The following is a 23,555-nucleotide window of genomic DNA, read 5'->3' on the forward strand; positions in this document are numbered from 1 at the left end:
AGCTTTGCTGAGCTGCTGTGGGCTCCGCCCCGCTGCCGAGTGAACTTCCCTGCAGTCCTGTTTATATGGGTGTAGTTAGAATTGCTTTGGCGATGGTGGCCCGCCTCTGTTGAGGCGGAGTCTCTCTGCTGTGGCGGGTGGCCTTGGCAACGGCGGGCTGCCTCAGCAATGGCAGGTTGCCTTGGCAACGGCGGCTGCCTCAGCATTGGCTGACTACCTCTGTCCTGGCGGGCTGCCTCGGTAATGGCGGACGCCCCTCCCCCACAGAGCTGGAACGTCCCAGGGTCAGCTGCGCTTGCTGTGAAAGTCTCAATCCAGAGTTTCTGGTTGCTGTTCTTTTGTGGGGGTGGGACCAGCCGAGCCTGATCACCTGGCTCCCTGCCTCAGAACCTTTTTTAAGTTGGTGTTCCAGTCGCCTGTTGAAGAGGCGCCGGGGTCTGTTTGTTTTCCTCTGTGGCCACTCACTGCGCTGGCTTAAACAGCGGCACTGAGGTTTGAGGCGCTTTTTTTTTTTGCCCTGAAATCTACTGTCCTGGTTCTCTGCTCAGTCCCCTTTTTAAACAGACGAATGGGCGACTTCCCGTGGTCCAATCGCCAGCCAAAAGCGCACCCGGACTGGTGTATTTTGTACGGGGAACCGCTGCTCCGGGGCGCCAGCAAAGCAGCCGTGCGGGGCAAAGCAGCGGCGCCGGCGGCACAGTCGCGCTGGCCGGCAACCGTGGAGCTCCTCTGCCTGGGAATTTCCTAGTCTGTGGGCAATAAAAATGCGGGGTCCACTCACCCTCTGCACTTTCACTGGGAGCAGCAATCCTGAGCTGTTCCTAAACGGCCATCTTGGATCTTTTTTTTTTTTTTTTTTTAAACCTCCTGTTATTACCTCTTAGGGAACTCTTCTTAGACTTTAGGGTAGTTTCAAGACTGATTGTTGAGTTTGGCCACCCCGGGATTTAACCTTCTAGGACAGCATTAGTGCAAAGAAACTGAACATCTTGTAAAAGACAGCTACGTCTATTTTGTCTGTGTAGCCAGGCTGCAATTCATGGTTAACAATTAAAGGTATACCTTAAGATTATTATTACCAGGATTTTAAACATTTTGAAGGCTTTTCTGTAGAATTTGGTCTTAAAGGATTTTTGAGTTTGTAGCTTATTGTATACAAACAGGGAACTTGTGGTTGTTTGTATAGGACTGAACATAACAATGGGTATTTGATTATTTTTTAAGTTAATGTTAATAAAATTTTAGGCAAAGATTATCAAGTAATTTTTTGTTAAAAATTCTGGCTAAATTTAGTATTTATATAGCTTATGACTATGATTGGAAGAATTGGCTAAAATTTTTGTTTTGTGAAATAAGTTCTATTAGAATGCCTATTTGACAGCCTTGATTTTTGTAAGCAGTGTCAATTTGATATTGTCTGATGATTTCCTTCAGTCATTATGAACTGTGTCAGTGCTAGTATAGAATAAAAACAGTCTCTGTATCTTTGAATTTTAAAGAGTCATATATATATATATATATACACTTTAATGTGAAGCAAATCGGAGAGAATCTGGTTTGCCTCATTGTTTAAATTTGCTTAGCATTTTTTTCTTTGGGGATGAAATTTTGTGTTTTTGGAAAAACAATCTTTGCTTATAAAAATCTTGGCTAATGTTTTGCAAGTTCTTTCTGTTTTTTCAGGAAAAATTATTTACAAAATGATGAAAATGACACATTTTAAAAAGTTTTTTAATCATTTTTTGAAATTTGATGAATTTATTTTGGGGAAGAAAGACCTGGGAACTACTACAGCATATAATTTATTAGTAGGCGCCTAGATTAAACATATCTTCAAAAATCACAATTAATGAAAAGTTATTATTAAACTGTTGTATTATATAGCCCTCTTGTGGCCAGCTTTATATATTACAGTCAATTACTATTTGTCTGCTTTAGTAAAATGAGAAACTAGAGTACCTTGGAAATGCTATGAATCTGGCTTTTTGTTATTAATATTTTTTTCTTGACATATATATCATATTCCAGAAAATCCTAATCCCAAAAGTGGCATTATTCCAGGCAGTTACAGCTTTGAATCAGTTTTATCAGCTGTAGCTGATTTTAAGGCTCCTGTTTTTGAACCTGGAGGCTCTATGCAACAAGGCATGTATACTCCCAAAGGTATGTTTGTATACATAAATGAATTCTTTTAAATATCAGTTCTTTAATGGTGAATTCTTCTGTGTATTAAAAGAAAATATTTACCATTTAGTCATTTTCTCCACTGTGTTATAAATTTATGTCTTTATTGGTAAACAGTGTTACTGCTTTCAATTATACAAATCTATAGCTTTATGTTACACTAAGGCTTTTTAGATGACTGTAAACTCTAAAGGAAATTTGTATTAGAACTCTAGTTCATTTTTATAAGTGATCATAACCATAAATGAACCAGAAACTATAAAACAAAATGTATATTTAAAAATATATTTGAATGTATTCACTCTTCAAATTTGATTTAGAAACAGCAATACAATCCTCATGACCCAAATTTTAACTTGAAATAGTTCAAATTAAAGGGTGTAGAGGCTGGGAGCTGTGGCTCATGCCTGTAATCCCAGCACTTTGGAATACCGAGGTGGGTGGATCACCTGAGGTCAGGAGTTAGAGACAAGTTTGGCCAACATGATGAAACCCTGTCTCTAGTAAAAATACAGAAAAATTAGCCAGGCATGGTGGCAGGTACCTGATTGGTTTTGTAAGTTTTTTACCCCTCTGGAGTCACAGTTGACCATGCTTGACGAGAGCCAGAAATAAATGAGGTTTTGATTTACACAGTCTTTTTTTGTTGGACTTTCAGATTTTCATTTATCTAAGTTAAAATTCTTGACTCCCTCAACACATTGTCCAATTGAAAAACCAATGCTCATTTTGAAGTTTTAAATAATAGGTACTGTACTGTGTGTGTTTGGCAAAGCAGAACAGAAAAGCCTTATTTGGGATTTTTCAGGGAGTGCAAGACAATCCAGAGTCTCTGGTTGGAAAGTACTCCATTAAAAGAAAAGCACAGTATTGTTTTTAGTGTAGAGGATAGTTTGTGTGTAAAATTAGATAAACTTGGGAGTGGGGTGGTGCTGTGGTATAGTGCAGTGCTTATGAAAGTATGATGTGAGGATTACATCTCTGTGAGACTTCTGCTCCTCGTTAAGAATGCAGGTTCCTGTGCTTCATCTCCCGTCTGCTCTCATCAGAATCTCTGTGGGTAAAATCTGAGAATCTGCTTTTTTAAACAAGCTCTGTAGATTATTGTTATAAACAATGCTGAGATGGAATAAAGGGCATTTGGACATTAGAGCTAAGAAATTGAGTGTCATATTTAAATACAGTATGCATTATATTAGCTAGTTCTGTGGTTTAGGAAATCTGTTGTTTTGTTTTTTGGAGACAGAACCTCACTTTGTCGCTCAGGCTGGAGTGCAGTGGTAACCATCACAGCTCACTGCAGCCTTGACCTACTAGGCTCAAGCAAGCCTGCCACCTCAGCTTCCCCAGTAGCTGAGACCATAGGCATCCACCACTATGCTGGCTAATTTTCTTATTTTTTGTAGAGACAGGGTCTTACTGTGTTGCCTAGGCTGGTCTCAACTGTTGGTCTTAAGTAATCCTCCTGCCTTGGCCTCCTAAAGTGCAGGTATTACAGGCGTGAGCCACTGCGCCCAGCCAGTTTTTTATCTTTGGATTTGGCTTCTTATCTGCAAAGTGAGTTCTTAAACTTTTAAAAAGTGGTTGAAACAAGCCTCTGGTTTCAAGGTCTAAGCCTTAAGTGAATTTGTTATATTAATATAAAACCAACAGTAGCTGGCCTACTCCTGTTAAAGTGGGTATGGGTAGTGAACCTAGCGTCTCCTCTGTTCTGCTATCCCCTTGCTCCTAAAGTGGCCCCTGTTACACATGGGTGGTAATTCAGCTTGATGGAACACTGTTTGAAGCCCATTGGACTAATTAATCACTGAAGTTTTCTTCCATTGCTAAGGTTGTACACTTCTAATAAAAGCTTTGGAATGTTAATTATGCAAAATAATAGACTTCAAAGAGAGGGACAATAAATAATGATAGAAATACTAGTAAGGGTCTTTGTGAAGGACTGTCTTCAGAATTTTAAGTCATACTTCTGATACTTTAAGATGAATAGCTTGTTACATGAAAATAGGGACAGTGGTTAACAATGGTTAACAGCGTTTTGTGCTAGAAAGTTGTAATTGTAGTGGATGCGTAAGGAGAAGCTTAAGTTTCTCACCATGTTTTCAAATGTTAATAATTTTGCTAGAGAGAATGAGAGAGAAAAACTTAATTTAGTAAGGAGATACTCTTAAGGCAATGGTTTCTAAAATTATTCTCAGTCCATTTTTTAGATTTTTGCCACATCTAAATATCCACTCTATTGAAATATGCTTAGTATTTCAGTATTTTTTTTTCCTTTATTTATTTTTTTAAGAGACAGAGTCTCACTGTGTTGCCCAGGCTGGAGTGCAGTGGCTATTCACAGGTGTGATCCCACTACTGATCAGAACGGGAGTTTTGACCTGTTCCGTTTCCGACCTGGGCCTGTTCACCCCTTCTTAGGCAACCTGGTGGTCCCCTGCTCCCGGGAGGTCACCATATTGATGCTGAACTTAGTGCAGACACCCAATCGGCATAGCGCACTGCAGCCGAGAACTCCTGGGCTCAAGCGATCCTCCCACCTCAGCCTCCCGAGTAGCTGGGACTACAGGCACGCGCCATTGCGCCTGGTGGGATTTTTTTTTTTAACAAATTAACTTAAAAAAAAAAAAAAAAAAAAAAAAAAAAAAAAAAAAAAAAAAAAACTTGGTTCATCCTAAGCATGATTATTAATGAGGTGTCATGAGTTTTATTTGCAACTTACAATTTTCTAATACAATTAAGAATTATTAAAATAAAAGGCTTTATATACTTAAAATCATCTTGTGAACCATCGGTTGTACACATTCTACATATAGGATAGTGGTTTCTAATTATGCAGGTGAGGAGACCAATGATCAGTTTTAGCAAAGGAGCAGAAAATCTTTTTTAGTCAAAAAAGATTTATAGAGTGGGTCTCTTGAAAATCAATAGCTCATTAATTTTTTTTTTTTTTGAGACTGAGTCTTACTCTGTTGCCCAGGCTGGAGTGCAGAGGGGTGATCTTGGCCTAGGGCGACCTCTGCCTCCAAGTGATTCTCCTGCCTCAGTCATCTGAGTAGCTGGGATTACAGGTGTGCACCACCACACCTGCCTAATTTTTGTATTTCTAGTAGAGATGGTGTTTCACTGTGGTGGCCAGGCTGGTCTCAAACTCCTGACCTTAAGTGATCCACCCACCTCAGCCTCCCAAAGTGCTGGCAGGCATGAGCCACCATGTCCAGCCTCATTAATCTTTAAATCGAGTTTTCATGTTTTTACTTTTAAATACTTTTATTTGAATACTTTTTTTGGGAAATGAGGTCTGGCTTTGTTGCCCAGGCTGGCCTCAAACTTCTGGGTTCAAGTGAGTCTCCTGCCTAAGCCTTCCAAGTAGTTGGTACTACAGGTGTGAGGCATCATGCTCTGGTTGCTTTTAAATACTTTTTTTTTTTTTTTCTTGAATTGGAGTCTCACTGTGTTACCCAGGCTGGAGTGTAGTGGTGCAATCTCGGCTCACTGTAACCTCCGCCTCCTGGGTTTAAGCTATTCTCTGCCTCAGCCTCCTGAGTAGCTGGGATTACAGGCATATGCCACCATGGCCAGCTAATTTTTGTATTTTTGGTAGAGACAGGGTTTCACCATCTTGCCCAGGCTGGTCTTAAACTCCTAACCTCGTGATCCACCCGCCCCGGCCTCCCAAAGTGCTGGGATTACAGGCGTGAGCCAGTGTGCCCAGCTGCCTTTAAATATTTTCAAAGGCCTTAACGTGCTGTGTTTTTTTCTTTTTAATCGGCACCTTACAAAAAACAGTAACAACAACAATGAAGGAAACTTTTCTGGTGAGGCATTGTGTATTACAAAACTTTTGTTCTTTAGTGCTTGCTGAACTCAAGAGAACATTCCTGATGATGAAATCGTTGTTTTTGACTTAGAAAAGTAATCATGGCATCAAGCTTCTTAAGGCAAATACTGTAATCAGATTAAAATGTTCTGTCTTTTAAATTTAAAATGTACTTAACAAATGTAATAAGTCATTAAAAGTTGATTTTATTTCTGAGAAGTCAATGTTTCTACTTTTTTCTGGATAATAGCTGAAGTCTGGGATCAGGAGTTTGACCCCGTCATGGTCATTCTTCGAACAGTTTACCGTAGAGATGTGCAGTCTGCAATGGACAGATACACTGCATTGTAAGTCCATCAAATTGATTAACATGGTAATAGAATGTTTCATATTTATGTAGAAAAATTTCAGTTATAACACAAATATGATATACTCTCACTAGAGTATACTTCCATTCTTTAGAGATGAAAATAATAATTTAAGGTTTAAAAAAAAACCTGGTAGAGATTTTTTGTTAAGATCTTCATCCAAAATTTGATGTTAATCTGATGAGTTAAATTTAGGACATGATCACTAAATTAAAAAACAGAAACTTATTTAGTTGCTGTTACACATCAGTGAAATTAAAGGCTTGGTTTTGTGTTGTTATACTTTTGAACCAGTAGAGGAGGCACAAGTTAAGAGAATAGAATTGTCTGACATCAGAGATGGTGACGTGTATCTGTAAGTGAAAATATTCCTGTGTTCATGACAACTGGAAAAATAGCCAAAGCAAAATGAATTTTACTTGTAAATATTTAACAAAATAGTTGACAGTATTGATGACTACAGAAAACAAAAGTTTTGAAAGATATCATTTAATGCAGAATTCAATTTTGTATGTTATTATAAATTGTAAACTGTTTTAGGTATTATTTCCACCTCTTTTTAAACCTTAATTGTTAATATTATATTGCTGAATATCACAGTTTATCATCTTTTACTTTTCTAAAGCTAAAGTTAAATGTCTAAAAAGCGCGTTCAAATGATGCAAATGTCCTTGATTTTGAGAAAGTATTAATAGTTACCCAGGTAACTATCAAAGTGAAACTTCTCCTTTGCCAAGACTTTGCAGTAATAGAAATATCTATCACAGACAGTTATCTGAAGAAAGTTGATAATGTGGAATTTTAATTCACTTCCTCCCCCAAACAAAACCAAAACAATCTTTAAAACAGCAACAACCCAGTTCAGCCATCAGTATTTCTCTCTCCCTTTCTCTAAACACTTGGAGAAATTAGTCTGAGGTTTTCTTTCTCTGGTTTCTTAACTACCTCTTTTTCTGCTTTTCATGTAGTTTTGTAAAAATTTATTTGCTTGTAGTCTTTTACTAAACTCCTAGCTCCTTGAAGGAATATATTTTTATCTCTGTACCTCTTGTGCATCTTTAATACTTAATTCTGGAACTTAGTAGGTATTTGTAATATATTTGTCAAATAAATAAATTTGAGTAATTCCTATTGAAAAATTGAAAAATGAAAAAAATTGGGAAGAAGCATTTGCATGGAAAACCTAATTGAGACTTCATAAAACACCAGTCTTAAATGGCTCTGCCTTTTTTTCAAGGTAGTGGTGATGGTTAGTTGTTTTGAATGTATAAGAATTAAGTAAATTTTATTCTCTTTTACTTTGTAGTTAATAGAAATTTGGACTGAGATTGGGCTGAAACTTTCAAAGCTTTGACGGAATCATTAAATAATTAATACAATCAGTTTTAAAGGGGAAATTTTATTTAACAATACATATTTATTGATTGCTTGTTATATGCCAGGTACTCTGTAAAGAAAATATAATTGTTTTTTTATTTTTCCCTTAGCAAACTTTTAGCTCTGAGCAGCTTATTTCTTTCATTTAGAACAGTGGTTCTTAAGAAGGGATGATATTTGTCGTTGTCTGAAGACTGGTGAGGTTGCCACTGACATCTAGTAAAGGTCAGGTCTGCCACCTCAACCAAGAATCATATTCCCTTAACATCATTAGTGCCTAGGTTGAGAAACCTGGTTTAGACCCATAGTGATACATAGGCATACTTTTTCTGTTTTCAGATATCCTGTGTTTTTGGGTTTGTTTTGTATTAATTATTTAGATCTATATCATATTTTGATTTATAGCTACTTCACATAGTCAGATAAAACCATATTCCCAAAGCTGTTTTTATTGTTTTCTTTTTTCACTTTCCTGTTTTGTTCTCTGTTTTTCCTCATTCCCTTGGCTCTTCTATTTGGCTTTTGAGTTCCTATACAATTTTTTAATAGTTTCTTAGAAATATTTCTGAACAGGCTGGGTGCAGTGGCTTATGTCTATAATCCCAGCACTTTAGGAGGCCACCAGGGGAGGTGGGTCACTTGGACCCCGGAGTTCAAGACCAGTCTGGGCAACATGGTGAAACCCCATCTCTTCAAAAAATACAAAAATTAGCTGGGCATGGTGGCACATACCTGTAGTGCCAGCTACTCAGGAGGCTGAGGCAGGAGGATTGCTTGAGCCCAGGAGGTCGAGGCTGCAGTAAGCCATGATCATGCTAGTGCATTCTAGCCTGGGCAACAGAATGAGACCTTGTTTCACAGAAAAATAAAACAGAAACATTTCTGAACCACTTTGATGTTTCTTAGCAGTTTAAAAAATCTGTTTTAAAAGAAATAATGTACTCAACTAAAGCAGTAATAGCAGATGACAAATATACTCTTTAGCTTTAGGCTAAAACCTTTCAACCATTTTATTGTAAATTACTCTTTGAAATTGCATGTGCAAACTGTTATATTTGTGTGATAACATTTTGTGTACTTAAATGCCATATCCTTATACAAATGAGTTAGTTACTATGTAAAACTTAACATTTTTGTGATTTATTTTGTTTGTGAAACAATAGTACCTGCATCCTTTATGCAGTATCTTTGATTTGTTGTATATTTGACTATATAATTGACTGTTTCAGTTATTGTTTCAGCACCAGTAGGAAGATAACCCTAAACCCTAGGATTTGTTTGCTACTTTATTTTATTTTATTTTATTTTTTTGAGACAGAGTCTCACTGTGTTGCCCAGGCTTGAGTGCAGTGGTGCAGTTTTGGCCCACTGCAACCTCCATCACCTGGGCTCAAGCGATTCTTCTGTCTTAGCCTCCCTAATAGCTGGGATTACAGGTGCCCACCACTACATCTGGCTAATTTTTGTGTTTTTAGTAGAGACAGGGTTTTACCATGTTGGCCAGGCTAGTGTCGAACTCTTGACTTCAGGTAATCTGCCCACCTCGATCTCCCAAAGTGCTGGGATTATAGGTGTGAGCCATTGGGCCTGGCCAATTTGTTTGTGATTGATCATTTTCATCTGCTTTTGAGTTTTAAGGGACAAAAAGTGGCTTAACTGATTGTATTGAGAGGGATCTTTTTTAATTAGCAACAAGGCCTTTTGGAGGCCATCTTGCAAATGAAAATGAAAAATGGTCTGATAAATTTAAAGTATTGTGTTCTCACAGTTTAGCTTTGTGCCAGGCACTTTAAAGGCAACCAGTGCATATTTGTTAAATGAATGAAAAGTAAATTTTTTTTTGGATTTTGTGCTGAGAGTTTAAGTGAAAGTAAGCCATTTGCTTTATGTGATGCCTAGATGCTTAGAATTTTAGGCTCTTACTGCTGGAAAAGGCCTTTAAGATCTAGTCCAAGTTCTATGTGTCTTGTGGGACACCACTGGAAGACAGAGATGGACAACAGCAAGAGGAGGCTTAAGAGAGAGGAAGTGGCTCATCCTGCTTCCCTCATTCCCTTCCAAATACCCCTGAGTGAGCATTCAGCTCTTAAAAAGAAACAAAAAACAGGACGACAACAACAACAAAGCAAACCAAAGGTTGGAAAACCATCCATTCATTTCAGTGTTATATTTTATATATGAAGACATTGTGGCTCAGGGAAGCTCAGTGAAAATATGTCTTTTTTTTTTTTTTTTGAGACAGGGTCTCACTTTGTTACCCAAGCTGAAGTGCAGTGGTGTGATGATAGCCCACTGCAGCCTCCAACTTCTGGACTCAAGTGATCTTCCCATCTTACCCTCCTGAGTAGCTAGGACTACAGGTGCATGCCACCATGCCTGGCTAATTTTTTAAACGTTTTTTGTAGAGGTGTGCTTTTACTATATTGTCTAGACTGGTCTTGAACTCTTAACCTCAAGTGATCCTCCCATCTTGCTAGGATTATAGATGTGAGCCATTGTGCCCAGTGAAATATGTGTGACAGTGGTAGTGTTGTTAGAACTATGATCTAGGCCATTTCCAAAGATGGAAATGATTTCATAAAGTGGTTGTTTTAAATTCAGCTGGAAAGAAAAATTTTTTAAATACATAATTTCTTATATTTCTGTTGCTTCCTATCTCCCATCTTGAAAGTTAATGGCTGCTGCCCCATGTTTGAAAGTATGATGTATGAGTTTATACCTATCATTTTCATCTCAAACTGGTCAATAATTAGGTCTTGGTTTGAGTCACTTAAATAATTTTTTTCCTATCATGTAGCATTTCATTTGCATGATTCCATTAATGCTTTTGAAAAGAGCACTCAAAATGATGTATTACTTAGGCCTTCAACAAATATATAACCTTTATTTTGGAACACTTTATTAATCTAGGTGCCACATATTTAGGGGTTACTGCTTAAACAAAGAAACAAATACAACTAAAAACTGCCTTTTTATCCTAAATAGAATAGTTGAAGTATTTCATCATGGCTGTAGGGATCATTTTGGAAATTACATTTCTTTGTTGCCATTGTAGTATTATATACAACCCAACTTTTTTAAAATGCAAAGTTAATTTTATAGCATCTTTATAGTCATAGGTATAGCTTATTTCTCTAATGTTAGTGATAGTTTTCTTATTTTTAAGATTTATTTTCTTCATTCTGTATAGTATCTGTTTCCTCTAAGATGCATTTTCTAGTGTTCAGTCTGTAGCTTCCAAGTTAGAGGAATTTCCCAGATGTTTGACAATGCTGACTACTTGTTTTTAAGAGCTCTTGAGTGCATTGGTGGAACTTGTAGGTTCTGAATTTTAATATAGGGTGATTTGGGTAAGCATGTTTTTTGAAAAGCCCTTGTATTAGATCTTTCTTTTTGACCTGGTCAGTTTCCTTAGGGAAGTATCCTCAGATATTGCCCAGAAGGTGATAGTATAGCTGCTATTCTTCTGTGAACAGATTGGGAGACAAGGCCTAGCGCCTCTGAGTCAGACATGCATATGATGATTTTAATCTCTCATTGTCATACCCTCAATTGTACTTGCTATTTTATCCTCTCCAGAGATGAGTTCTGTAGCCAAAATTCTGTTTCAGTGGTGGAAAGGCAGTTTTCATCCTATCCTTATTTTAGCCCCCTGCCTTCCTAACTCCAGTTATAAAGGTACTAGGTGCTGCCAATTTTGTTGCTAATTTTTAATTGTACTTTTTATTATTGAGTTTTAAGACCTCTTTATATGTTCTGAATACTAGACTTATCAGGTATATGATTTGCAAATATTCTCTTTTCTTTCTCTCTCTCTCTTTTTTTTTTTTTTTTTTTTTTTTTTTTTCTTTCCTTTCTTTCCTTTCTTTCCTTTCTTTCCTTTCTTTCCTTCCTTTCTTTCTTTCTTTCTTTTGAGACCGTGTCACTCTGTAGCCCTGGCTGGTGGCATGATCACAGCTCACTATAGGCTTGGGCACCTCCAGGCTCCGATGATCCTGAGTGGCCTCCCGAGTAGCTGGGACTACAGGCATATGCCATCACACACGGCTGATTTTTGTGTGTGTGTGTGTGTGTGTAGAGATGGGTCTCTACATGTTTTGCCCAGGCTGGTTTGGTATCTGTGGCTCAAGTGATCTGCCTGCCTCAGCCTCCCAAAGTGTTCGGATTACAGGCATGAGCCGTGGTGAGCCATTCTCACTTACTTGAGAATGCATTTGAGTCACAAATGTTTTAAATTTTGATGAATTCCAACTTTTAAAAAAAATTTTCCTGATTATTCTTTGAGTGTTGTGTCTATTGCCTAAATTAAGATCACCAATTCCTAAACCTTTGTTTTTCTCAAAGAGTTTTATACCTAAAAATAAGCCGAAGCTTTTACATCGAAGTCTCTAATCCATTTTGAGTTAGTGTTTATGTATGCTATGAGGTAGTGGTCCAACTTCATTCTTATTCATATGATGTTTCTTTAAGTTTTAATAGACCTTGCCTATTCAACAACCTCGGCCTCATGCATCTTTTCTTTTTTCATGGGTAACTTAAAACTACGCATTCACTTTCTTTAAAGGTTATAGGCTTGCTTATGTTTTTTATTTCTTGAAAAAAATTGCTTTAAAGGTTATAGGCTTGCTTATGTTTTTTATTTCTTGAAAAAAATTGCTAAGTTATATTTTTCTAAGGAATCTTTATCTTAAGTATATATTTAATGATTAAAAATCTTCTCTGTGTTCTTATTCCTATAATTTAGTTGTATTTGCTATTTCTTATTTTGAATTAGGTGTCATTATCAGATGATTACCAGTCTTTTTTTTTTTTTTTCAACCAACTAACTTTTGGTTGTCTTTCTTCCCCCAACCCCATTTTCTGTTTCATTCTTTTTCCCTCTATTATTTTTCTTCTCTGTCTCCTTCTCCTGCTTCTTCCTCCTCCTCTTGCTCTTCTTCCTCCCCCTCCCCCTCCCCCTCCTATACTCCTCCCCCTCACCCTTTCTCTTTTTTGACACAGAGTCACTCTGTCTTACAGGCTGGTATGTAGTGGTGCAGTCTTGGCTCACTGCAGCCATGAACTCCTGGCCTCAGGCAATCCTCCCACCTTAACCTCCTGAGTAGCTGGGATTACAGGGATGCATCATCATGCTTGGCTAATTTTTATATTTTTTTTTTTGTAGAGACTGGGTTTCACTATGTTGCCCAGGCTGGTCATGAACTCCTGAGCTCAAAGGGATCTGCCCACCTTGGCTTCCCAAAGTGCTGGGATTACAGGTGTGAGCTACTATGCCAGACCATTATTGTCTTCTTTTAATTTAGTTTGGATTATCTTTTTTTCCTTTTCTAGGGTACTTAGTTGCTGTTGCTATTTTAGTGCATTTGGTTTTCATTTTTAATTATTTCTTTTTAATTTTTATTGTTATAGATTTAAAAATATTTTAAATTAATATATCTTAGCCTTAACATTACCTTTTATACAATATTTGAAGATACTTCTCTGATAGTTTGATACATGTATACAATGTGTAGTGATCAAATGAGGGAAATTGGGATATTTATCACCTTAAACATTTATGTTCTTTTTATGTTGGGAACATTATAGTTCTTCTATTTTGAAATATAAAACATTATTAACTATAATTTGGATGCTTAGTTGTTGATTTTTTAAAAAAAGTATGCATTTAAGGCTATGTGTTTCCTTCTAAGTACTGCTTTACTTGGTGGGCCACAGCTTTTTCTATATAGTTTAGATTTAAAATTTTTCTGTTAGGATTTTTCATGACTTCTGAATTTCTAAGAGCATAGTGCTTTGAGATGTCTACATGTCTGGGGTTTTGAGTTACATTTTTAAGTTGGTTTCTAGTTTTATTTGCTATATAACAAGTGAATGTGGTTCATGTATCAGTTCTTTTGATATTTGTTGAGGTTTACTTTGCATACTACATATTTAGTCAATTTTTATGAATATTCTGAGTGCTCTTAAAATTAGGTGTATTCTCTAATGATTGGATGTTGCCTTTGCCCATGCTTCTTCATTGTGTTGTTAAAAATCTTTACCAATTTTTTTCTGGCTCTCATTTAGATAAGAAGTATGCTAATATCCTTTACTATGGTTGTGGATTTGTCATTTTCTCTGTGTAATTCCCTCAAAATTTGCCTTTTGTGTTATGAGTCTGTTATTACAGTTGTCCCTTCTTATCTGTGGTTTAGCTTTCTATAGTTTCAGTTATCTGTATTTTCTGTCCAAAAATATTACAAGGAAAATTCCAGAAATAAAGAATTCATAAATTTTAAATTATATTACATTCTAGGCAGGGTGATGAATTCTTGTGCCATCCTACTGTGTCCCACCTGGGTTGTGGATTGTTCCTTAGTCCAGTGTACCATGCTGTATATACTGCTCACTTGTTAGCTATTAACATTATCTGTTCCTGACATCCAACTTTCCAACATTGTCATGGCCTGATGATTCAGGACCACCTGAAGCAGATGATCCTCCTTCTGATGACATATTGTCAGAAGGTCATTAGTAGTCTGATGCCATGTCACAGTGCTTACATTATTCACTTCACTTCATCTTATCATGTAGGCGTTTTATCATCTCACATCATTACAAGAACAGGAGTGAGTATAGTATAACGGTCCCCCTTTGATCCTTGGAACGTGTTCCAAGATCCACAGTGGATGCCTGAAATGAGGGATGGTACCCAAACCCTATATATAATACATTTTTTTCCCATAGTACATACCTATGATAAAGTTTAATTTATAAATTAGAGACAGTGAGAAATTAACAGTAATAACTAATGATAAAATAGAACAATTATAACAATACCTGAATGGCATACAATTGAAAACCTATGAATTGTTTATTTGTGGAGATTTTCATTTAATATATCTGACCATGGTTGACCATGGGTAACTGAACTGGAAAGTGAAACTAGGTATAAAGGGGACTACTAAACAATAAGATATTTTGAGAGAGGGAGCATGTGCACGTTCATCTAACTTTTATGACAGTATATTGTTGTAATACTTATGTTGTTAATGTCTTATTGTGCCTTATTTATAAATTAACCTTTATCATAGGTATGTATGTGTAGGAAAGCATAGTATATAGAGAGTTTGGTACTATCCATGTTTTCAGGCATCCCCTGGGGGCTTTGGAACATGTCCCTTGAAGATAAGAGGGGACTACTGTATTTGCATACAAGTTCATAATTATTGTCTTGGGGAACCTATTTTTCTTACATCCCAGAAGAGACAGACAAGCTAATTCATTCTCCTTGTGAGCTACTCTTACAGTGAGGATAAAGCTTTTCAAGGGTCTCAGCTTTAGGTGGGATCTCAGCTCTATCTCTGAGCCTTGTGTGAGCCCAGCATACCTTGTGATCTATTTGCTCAAGGACTTTAAAACCACTGGCACAGTGTTAGTGCTTGTCATTAATTCCTTCTTTTTTCTGGTAACTGGATAATTCCACTTTTTTTGTGAGTTCAAATATGCATTCAAAAGATTGTATTTATCCAGCTTTTCCAACCACTGGTAGTAGGAGAATTTTTAGGTTATCTATTTTGCTTAATTTTTACAGCTGGAAATTTCTTTGCTGAGTACTTCATCTATATTCTTTCTGTTCGTTTCTCTTTGTTAGCACTTTAAAGTTTATATTTTTTAAAATTTTCAGCTTAGCTCTCTTTACTCATTTTTAGCCAATAGGAAAAGAAATAATAATGTTCATTGTGTATAGAATAGATGATACCTCTTTGGCATTTAAGCAATTTGATTAAAAATAGCACTGTATAAAATACTGTGACAGAAATTGGTGTCTATAAATTACATTTAAACCACAGTTTGATTTTGAGACTATCATCTAATTGTAGTTTTGTTGTATTTTTACAGTTTAAAACAGAGTGGAAAATTTCCTGGAAACCCCTGGCCTCCCTATAAGAAAAGGACATCACTTCATCCTAGCTATAAAGGTCTCATGAGACTTTTACACTGTAAAACTTTACACATTGTGCTATTCACTCTGCTTTACAAGGTACAGTAGTAATTTGAATAGAAAGACTAAGCTTAGAATTTATTTTGACATAAAAATGCTGAAGGATAATATTTATACAGAAGTACCACTTATAAAGCAAAGTGTATTTATAACATTTAAGAATGTACAAATGTTCTTATTTTTCTTTGAATTCCTTTTAATATGATATTGTTTCTCTTCCTAATTAGAATTTGAAAAATTAAAAATTGTATTAAAAAATTTAAAGAAAAAGAATATTTATTATATAAATTTCCAATTACTATGTACAATGATTTAACACATTATAAAAAAGTGTATATTACATTTAGTTGGGTAGGTAAGTTTTTTTCTTAATCTTATAATGAAATAATACTTTTAAATTTCTGTACTTCCCTTCCTTTCAACCCCACCCATGACCAATTTTTGAATGTACTTGTTTCTGAAGTTTTGCTGTTAAGATTTTGGACGGGTGCTTCAAAAAACACCTTGGGTGGTTTATTTTCATTAACCCTTTCATTCCAAAAGGGTTATTCAGTAATTGATTTAAAATGCTCTTTTTCTTTATTACAAAGATGTAGAATATCTTTTTGTACTGAAAAGATATTTCTATTTGTTTTACAAATAATGGAGAGTCTTTGAATGTTTACTTAGTGCCAGATTTTGTTGGAAATGCTTTATATATACTTGTGGACATTATTGTTTAAGTTAGCAAAAATCTTTGTCAGGGAAAATTCTGTTATTGTCGTTTTTCAGATATGAAATTGAGTTTTAGAGGTTAAATAACTAGTTCGGATGAGGAAGCTAAGTACTGTTACAAGTAATAATTAATAAGAGACAAGTAATTCATGAAAAATTAAGCCTTACGGCAAATTATTTATGTTCTTTCAAGTTATATTTTTCAATGTTTTCGTATGCTAAATGTACAAATAATATTTTATCAAACATAAAAAGACAATGTTTTAGTTGTTACAAGACTATTATAAATGAATTTTTGAAAATCTCAACTTTAAAATAGCTTTCTTGATAATACTACTACTAATAAAAAAATTCTCCTTTGACATTGTGTTGGCAAGTCAACTTTCTGAAAATCAGTTTTAGTAAACCACCTGTATCCTCTGACATGTTTAATGTCAAATAAAACTCCCTGGAAACATCATTTTTCGTTCTTTTGTTTTTTTGAAGTACTTAATAGAGGGATTTTTTTTTTACCCCCTTAGCTCTTAAGTTATTCAGTTAAAGCCATAATGCCACAATCTTTGAAGTCAAAATTTAATTGAATTTAGCTGGTAGTATTTTGTTTATCAAGAGGCGATAGTATAGTAATGATAGGCAATGGCCTGGGAGTCTGAGGTCTGTGTTCTAGTGTTACTTACACTAGCTATCTGGTTGTGTGGCTGAGCCCTGGTTTCCTCTCCATAACATAGTGGATCAGAAAGGATGATTTCTGTGGTCTCCCAGCCTTCAGCTCCCTCCTGCTGCTGCTCCTGCTCCTTACATCATTGGCATCACCCACTCACTGTTGAACACCAGTTGCTAGGTACTATACAAAGCAAATGACAGATATTAACTCATACAATTTTGGGCTATAATTGCAGTTTTATTTTTCTTTCTTTTTTTTTGGATGGGGATGGGACAAGTGAAAGTGGTAGGAGGAGCCCTATAATTCCAATTTTAGAGATGAGAAAACTAAGAGCAGCCAGAGTCTGTTGCTGGAGGTCAACTAGGAATAGACAGAATTTGTTTAAAAATCTGGTTTTTAAAAGGTTTTGAAAGCCTGTGCTCTTCATTACTGTGCCAAACAACAGATGAATAGAGAAGCCCTCTGAATAGTCAGAAAAACATGAGAGAGTCAGTGACTTGAAAGTCTCTCTGTTCTTTAGTTGTGGTAGATTAGGTCTTAAGCAACCAAGTCCTCCTTCCAAATCCCCTCAGTCATTTGGGCATTTTCTGTGAGGCTCATCTTATCCTGTCCTCTTTTTTGTTCTTTGCTATCTTGCCCACAAGTAAAACTGCCACTCCCTACAGAACTCATTCCTTTTGTCCTTTCCATCATTTGGCCAGATGACTTTTGTAATGATGACAAGATGATAGCTGCCAGGCCATTTTGTTTCTTGTGGCATTTTAGGTATCTTCTGGTTAGTGGCCTGTTATATGATACTGAATGAGTGACTGGTGTAGGTAGCCCAGAAATTCTGTTGAAGATGTTTAAGGCTTGCATTGAATAATCCATAGGTCAGATTTATCAAATTTTCCTGAGAGAAGCCTCTTTACTAACCACTTGCATTCCTTCTACCTTTCTCCTCCATATAAATCACACACTGACCTACATATTTATATAGCCACTCAAAATACTCAGAGGCTCAGAACTTTAATTTTAGAGACATATTTTTGAAAACATTAATGTACCATAAACATTTATTGTGCTGCCAGTTACATTCCAGGTGCTGTGCTAAACACATTTGCATGAATTATTCTATTTGGTAAACTTACTTATCTGATAGCCTTGTCATCAAGAGAAGAGTATCAGTAAATTAGGATATAAAATGTTAAATTGTTTTATTAGATACTTACATTTATATGAGTGGTTTTTTAGTGGACTCTCTGATATAACCTTTAGAAAATTTGTGAACTGCTATTTCTAGATATTAAAGTACTTTTTGTTTGTAACAATAAAATATTTTTGCATCTCTAAATGAAATATATTTTGTGGACAAAAGTAATTATGAGGCATTTTCTTCCCTTTTTAAAGATTTTGATGGATCATCAAAATCTGTCAGAACATGTACTCTGCATGGTTTTATATCTGATTGAATTAGGACTCGAAAATTATGCTGACGAAGAATCAGATGAAGAGGTAAGTAGTTTTTTATAATTTAAAATTTTTAGGTAGGCAGCCCCTATCTGGCTCTAGCCATTTGTTGCCAAACCAGGCATGTTATACTTTTGGTAGTTACAACATGCCTTAATAAAAAGTATTTATGAATTCATCTTGAGGGGTATGTATGTTTTCATCAGACTCATAAGATCTTTTAAAGAACTAATAGAAAAGGCCTTTTGGGGTCTTCAAATACATACAATTTTTTAGGGCTTTCATTAATACATTAAATTCTACTTGTGGAATTATTGAATTTGAAAATTGTAATTCCTATCACAAAAATTAAGAAAAGTAATGCCTTCTTGGTGTTATGCTAAGAATATTGATTACTGGCAAAAAATTACCCGTAATCAGTAAATAACCAGTAAAACTGAAATTAGGACTTAGGTTCAAAAATTCTAATAATTTGATTAGGGATTATTTTTGAGTAGCAAATTCTTTCTGTAGAGATTTTAAGGTAATGGCATGAATATTGTTATTTGGGGAAATGTTTAAAGTACTTAAGAATACAAGTTGTTAATATGTTTCAGACTTTACAAGTATAGTTTTCATAAAAGCAATTGTTACTATAAATTAGTTTTACTAATGTGTAAGATTCTCCTCATCTCTTTCTTCCTAATGATGAAATATAACACAGCATAATAATAGCAAAAAACAAGTTAAAGAAAAAAAACCACTTTGTAGTTCTTTGTAGTCCAAGTTGAATCAACATATATTCTTTCACAGATGTTAAAAGGTTGTAAAGATTCCTCTATGATTAGGTCATACCTTTGGTTGGTTTTTCAGCTTCCTCTACAATTAGTCCAAATTAGCGTTATTTGTATTATTACTAATGGGTGAGGATGAATATTCTGTAATCTTCAGTATTCCAGATTGAAAAATATATTTTTCAGGAGACATAGCAGTTTCCATTGGACTTACCAATATTAGTACTGAGAAATATATTCCTATATTTTTTGTCTGAATTTAGTTTTATAATTTGAATTTATTCACTTTATAAGTTGTGGAGGAGACGATAAGGGATTCAGGATTATGACAGGCAGTGGATGATTTTTGGGGGCTTGTTATGTCTCTGTTGTACTTTGGATCTGATGTGGCAAGATTTGATATTCATTATTTTTATATTTTAGGCATCAGTGGGTGGACCAGAACGTTGTCATGACAGTTGGTTTCCTGGTAGTAACTTAGTGTCAAACATGCGACACTTTATAAACTATGTTAGAGTAAGAGTTCCAGAGACTGCTCCTGAAGTGAAGAGAGACTCACCTGCAAGTACTAGCTCTGATAACTTGGGTTCTTTACATGTAAGTATAAATGTAAGAAAGAAAATAAGAAAAAGCTTTATGTTATGTTGGGATATACTGTTCCTACAATATCCAAAAGAAAAAACAATGTGGTTGTAGATAACTTTAAATTGTCTTTTATTTCCTTTGATATATCTATGCAACTTCTACCTTACCAGTCTTTTTCCCTTAATCTGCCAGAATTCACGACGGCCTAAAGTTCTTCAAAGAGAGGTAGATATGTATGATATTTGCATTAACTAGCAACATGGCTTTAACTGGAAATGGGGAAAAAACGCTTTGAAGTATTCGTGTGTATATGGGGTGTTTAATTAATATGGTTAAATTTAAAAGAAAGTTTCTTTGAATTACGTGTGGTTTTTTTTTGACAAAGTGATTTAAGCTTAATATTAAAATTTATGTTATTGAGCTTAAAAATAATACTATTTAATAGCATTTTTTTTTATTAGTGTTCAAAGTATTTTGGACTAATTATAGGTGGCATATTTGAGTCTCTTTATATTTAGCATTGCCGCTATATTACTAACGTCTTAAAAATGACTGGGATATTTTTAAAATTAAAATAAATTACTAGCAGCATGCTCATTTGCAAATAACTTTTTTGCTTCTATTGCAATTAATTAACTTTGATAAAATAAGTCTATAAAGTCTTAAAGTCTGTATGTTATGGCTTTGGACTCATTTTGAAAATCAGTGCTCTCATTGCATGTAAGTTAATTAATTTTTAAAAAGCAGAAATAAAAATCTTGAAATGACATTATAAGTAATTAAACTTAAGCAGTTTTAGTCTCCACAACCTCAATTTTTGTGAGTAGAGAGCATTGAATCAGATATTTCTTATATTAGAGTCTATTTGTAGGAGCTTCCTTTGTCTTTGACAATGTGTTTTCGCTGTAAGCAAAAACTGGAACGTCTATAAGAGCCTTTTGCCTCTAATGCTGGTAGAGAATACTTTAAAAAACAGCCTGGATGTTAACAAATAGTGTATACTGTCATTTGACCCATAAAAGCTCAACTGATATTAGAGCATCCTTTCTATGCTTGCTTTAAAAAAATAAACTCATTAAACTGACTCATATCTTAATTAAAAGATGATTTCTAAGAGCCCTGGTACAGTTTGATTGCTTTAGCAAAAAAGCTTTTTAGAAGATAAATTATTGAGGGAAATACTTAGTTAAAAAAAAAACTGTTCAAAAAACAGTCATATTAAAATATGAAACATTAGTTTAATTTTTCGTCCTTATATTTCAGTTTAATAACTTTAAGCATTTATGTTAGAATTTTCAAACTTTAAGGTTCCTTAAAAGTAAAATTAATTACTGATTCAGATTTATTAGCTTAAAATTAAAAAAAAAACTAATTTATAATTTTCTTAACTGGAAACTGTACCAGTCTTCCAGAAGTTAGTAAAGAGTACCCTATTCTTCGTGAACAACTTTTCCTCCTTTAAACTAATGAAGAATTTAGTTTATGATTCTCTTTAATGTGGCTGTGGATACTGCTTAAGCTTTGTCTATTTTTTCTGGTAGATAGTCTCAGAAGGTTGAAAAGAAGGTGTTACTGCTGATGACATCCTCCTTATTACTGTTTCCAGATTGAGTGGGATTAAATATATTTGACGGAGAGAGGTCAAGGGACAGATTTATTTAAAGAGCAAATCTGTTGAATAAATCTTTGTATGAAACTGAGCATTCCCTTTGGAAAATGTAGTACTAATAAGTTTTTTAAATGATGCTGAATAACTTCTCTTGATTTTTCTTTGTTTCTCTTTTTTAATGGTAGAATTCTGGTACAGCTCAAGTTTTCAGTTTAGTAGCTGAACGTAGAAAGAAGTTTCAGGAAATCATCAATCGCAGTAGCAGTGAAGCGAATCAGGTGGTTCGTCCCAAAACTTCAAATAAATGGTCTGCTCCTGGCTCAGCTCCACAGTTAACTACAGCCATTTTGGAAATTAAAGAAAGCATATTGTCTTTGCTAATTAAACTTCACCACAAACTCTCAGGAAAACAAAACTCCTACTATCCTCCTTGGCTTGATGACATAGAAATTTTAATCCAACCAGAAATTCCTAAATACAGTCATGGAGATGGTATAACTGCAGTAGAAAGAATTTTACTAAAAGCTGCGTCGCAAAGTAGAATGAACAAACGCATCATTGAAGAGATATGTAGAAAAGTGACCCCTCCTGTACCACCTAAAAAAGTCACCACAGCAGAGAAGAAAACTTTGGACAAGGAAGAAAGGTAATTTATATTTTTAATGTTTTAAACATGGGTGTATAGTTGAAAATTTTGTATTTTCTTCCTTTTGGTCATTTAAGGATAATCACCTGGCTGCTTAATAGCAACAGTCTTAGCTGATTAGTTTGTAACATAAATGTAATGGAGCATAGTCAATGCTTATGCCTGTAAATGAGTTCATTGATGGAGAGGCGAGACTTTCTGACCCCAGCATAAAATTACTACCTTAAACTTGTATGTCTTTTTGGAAAAATTGCTCCTGCTGTTGTTATTGCTGTAGGGATAGAATAATTCTCTCACTGTTTTCAAAAACTAACAGTTCAACTTTAAATGAGAATAGAAAAAAATTAAATATTGAAAACATTTCTCAATCTAAAGATCCAACTGCTTTAGTTGTAGTTTCTTTTGGTCTTTTCTAATCTTTATTAATATATGATTGCTGATTTTTAAAAAGTTCTGACTAACTTATGCTTCTAGCTTTTGGATCTTTAGGTTGCTTATAATTTGTTGTTAAAATATATTTTTAACCTTTTTTTTTTTTTTTCATCTTTTGACTTTCTTAAAAAAAAGAATGGGTTGACTTTTTTATCTCAAGATGTATATTATGCGGGGTTTGTGGTTCAAGGACTGTGAGCATGGTATGGTTTTTTTTTTTCTTGGGTGGTACATTGTTTGCCAGAAGAGTTGTGTTACTGAGCATTGTCATCAGTTGTTTCCCAAGAGCCTTGTCAACATTGCTGACCCTGCTGTCATAAATATGACAAGGAGAATCTTGAGAGATTGAAACTCAGTGTAATCATCAAACTCTTGGAAGGGGTTCAGTGTTTATTAAAAGAGTATACCTTCTAAAGAGTGTACATAGGATAAAAGACCCAGGACATTAAAAAAAAAAAGATTTCAGATAAAATTCAAGATAGTCATTGCCCATTTCTCTGAGGTTACAAATAATTTTCACTGTTTTAATTTCTATATTATTTAAGACAAATTTGTCTACCAAAGCAACAATTATAGGGAAAGGGTACACATTTCCCCTTATTGGAGGGTCCACATCAATATTATCTTAAAAATTAAGAACCTAGGACCTTTATCATCTCAATCTGTTTGATGTAGGTAAAAATCATTGTCAACAGAGTTATCTGGGCTACTGTTGTAAGCAGTATGAATAATACATGATTTTACAGTTGAAGTATATTTTAGAGGTACTTTCTGGATAATTTCTTCTTCTTAGTTACTTTTAAAATTAAATATAGGCAGTTATGGTTGAATGATCAGTGGAAGCAAGCATAAGATGGATCTTACTTGACTGATCCATTTCTCAGTCACTGGGTGTCAATCAGGCACTTCTCTAGACATATGTGTGTCCAGTGTTGGACTTCCTGACCTTG

General features: G+C 35.0%; 1 protein-coding gene across 1 annotated transcript in view; it reads left to right on the forward strand.

The window, feature by feature from the left end:
* Positions 1-23,555, forward strand: part of LOC108295256 (E3 ubiquitin-protein ligase UBR3-like) — a 139,380-nt gene that overhangs the window by 102,829 nt on the left and 12,996 nt on the right. The window contains exons 18-23 of the mRNA XM_017517324.2: positions 2,022-2,163; positions 6,255-6,351; positions 15,631-15,772; positions 18,501-18,605; positions 19,757-19,930; positions 21,713-22,173. Coding sequence (XP_017372813.1) covers positions 2,022-2,163; positions 6,255-6,351; positions 15,631-15,772; positions 18,501-18,605; positions 19,757-19,930; positions 21,713-22,173 — 1,121 coding nt within the window. The remainder of the gene's footprint in view (positions 1-2,021; positions 2,164-6,254; positions 6,352-15,630; positions 15,773-18,500; positions 18,606-19,756; positions 19,931-21,712; positions 22,174-23,555) is intronic.

This window comes from Cebus imitator, unplaced genomic scaffold (assembly GCF_001604975.1).
Source record: "Cebus imitator isolate Cc_AM_T3 unplaced genomic scaffold, Cebus_imitator-1.0 Scaffold628, whole genome shotgun sequence".
Taxonomy (NCBI): Eukaryota; Metazoa; Chordata; class Mammalia; order Primates; family Cebidae; genus Cebus; species Cebus imitator.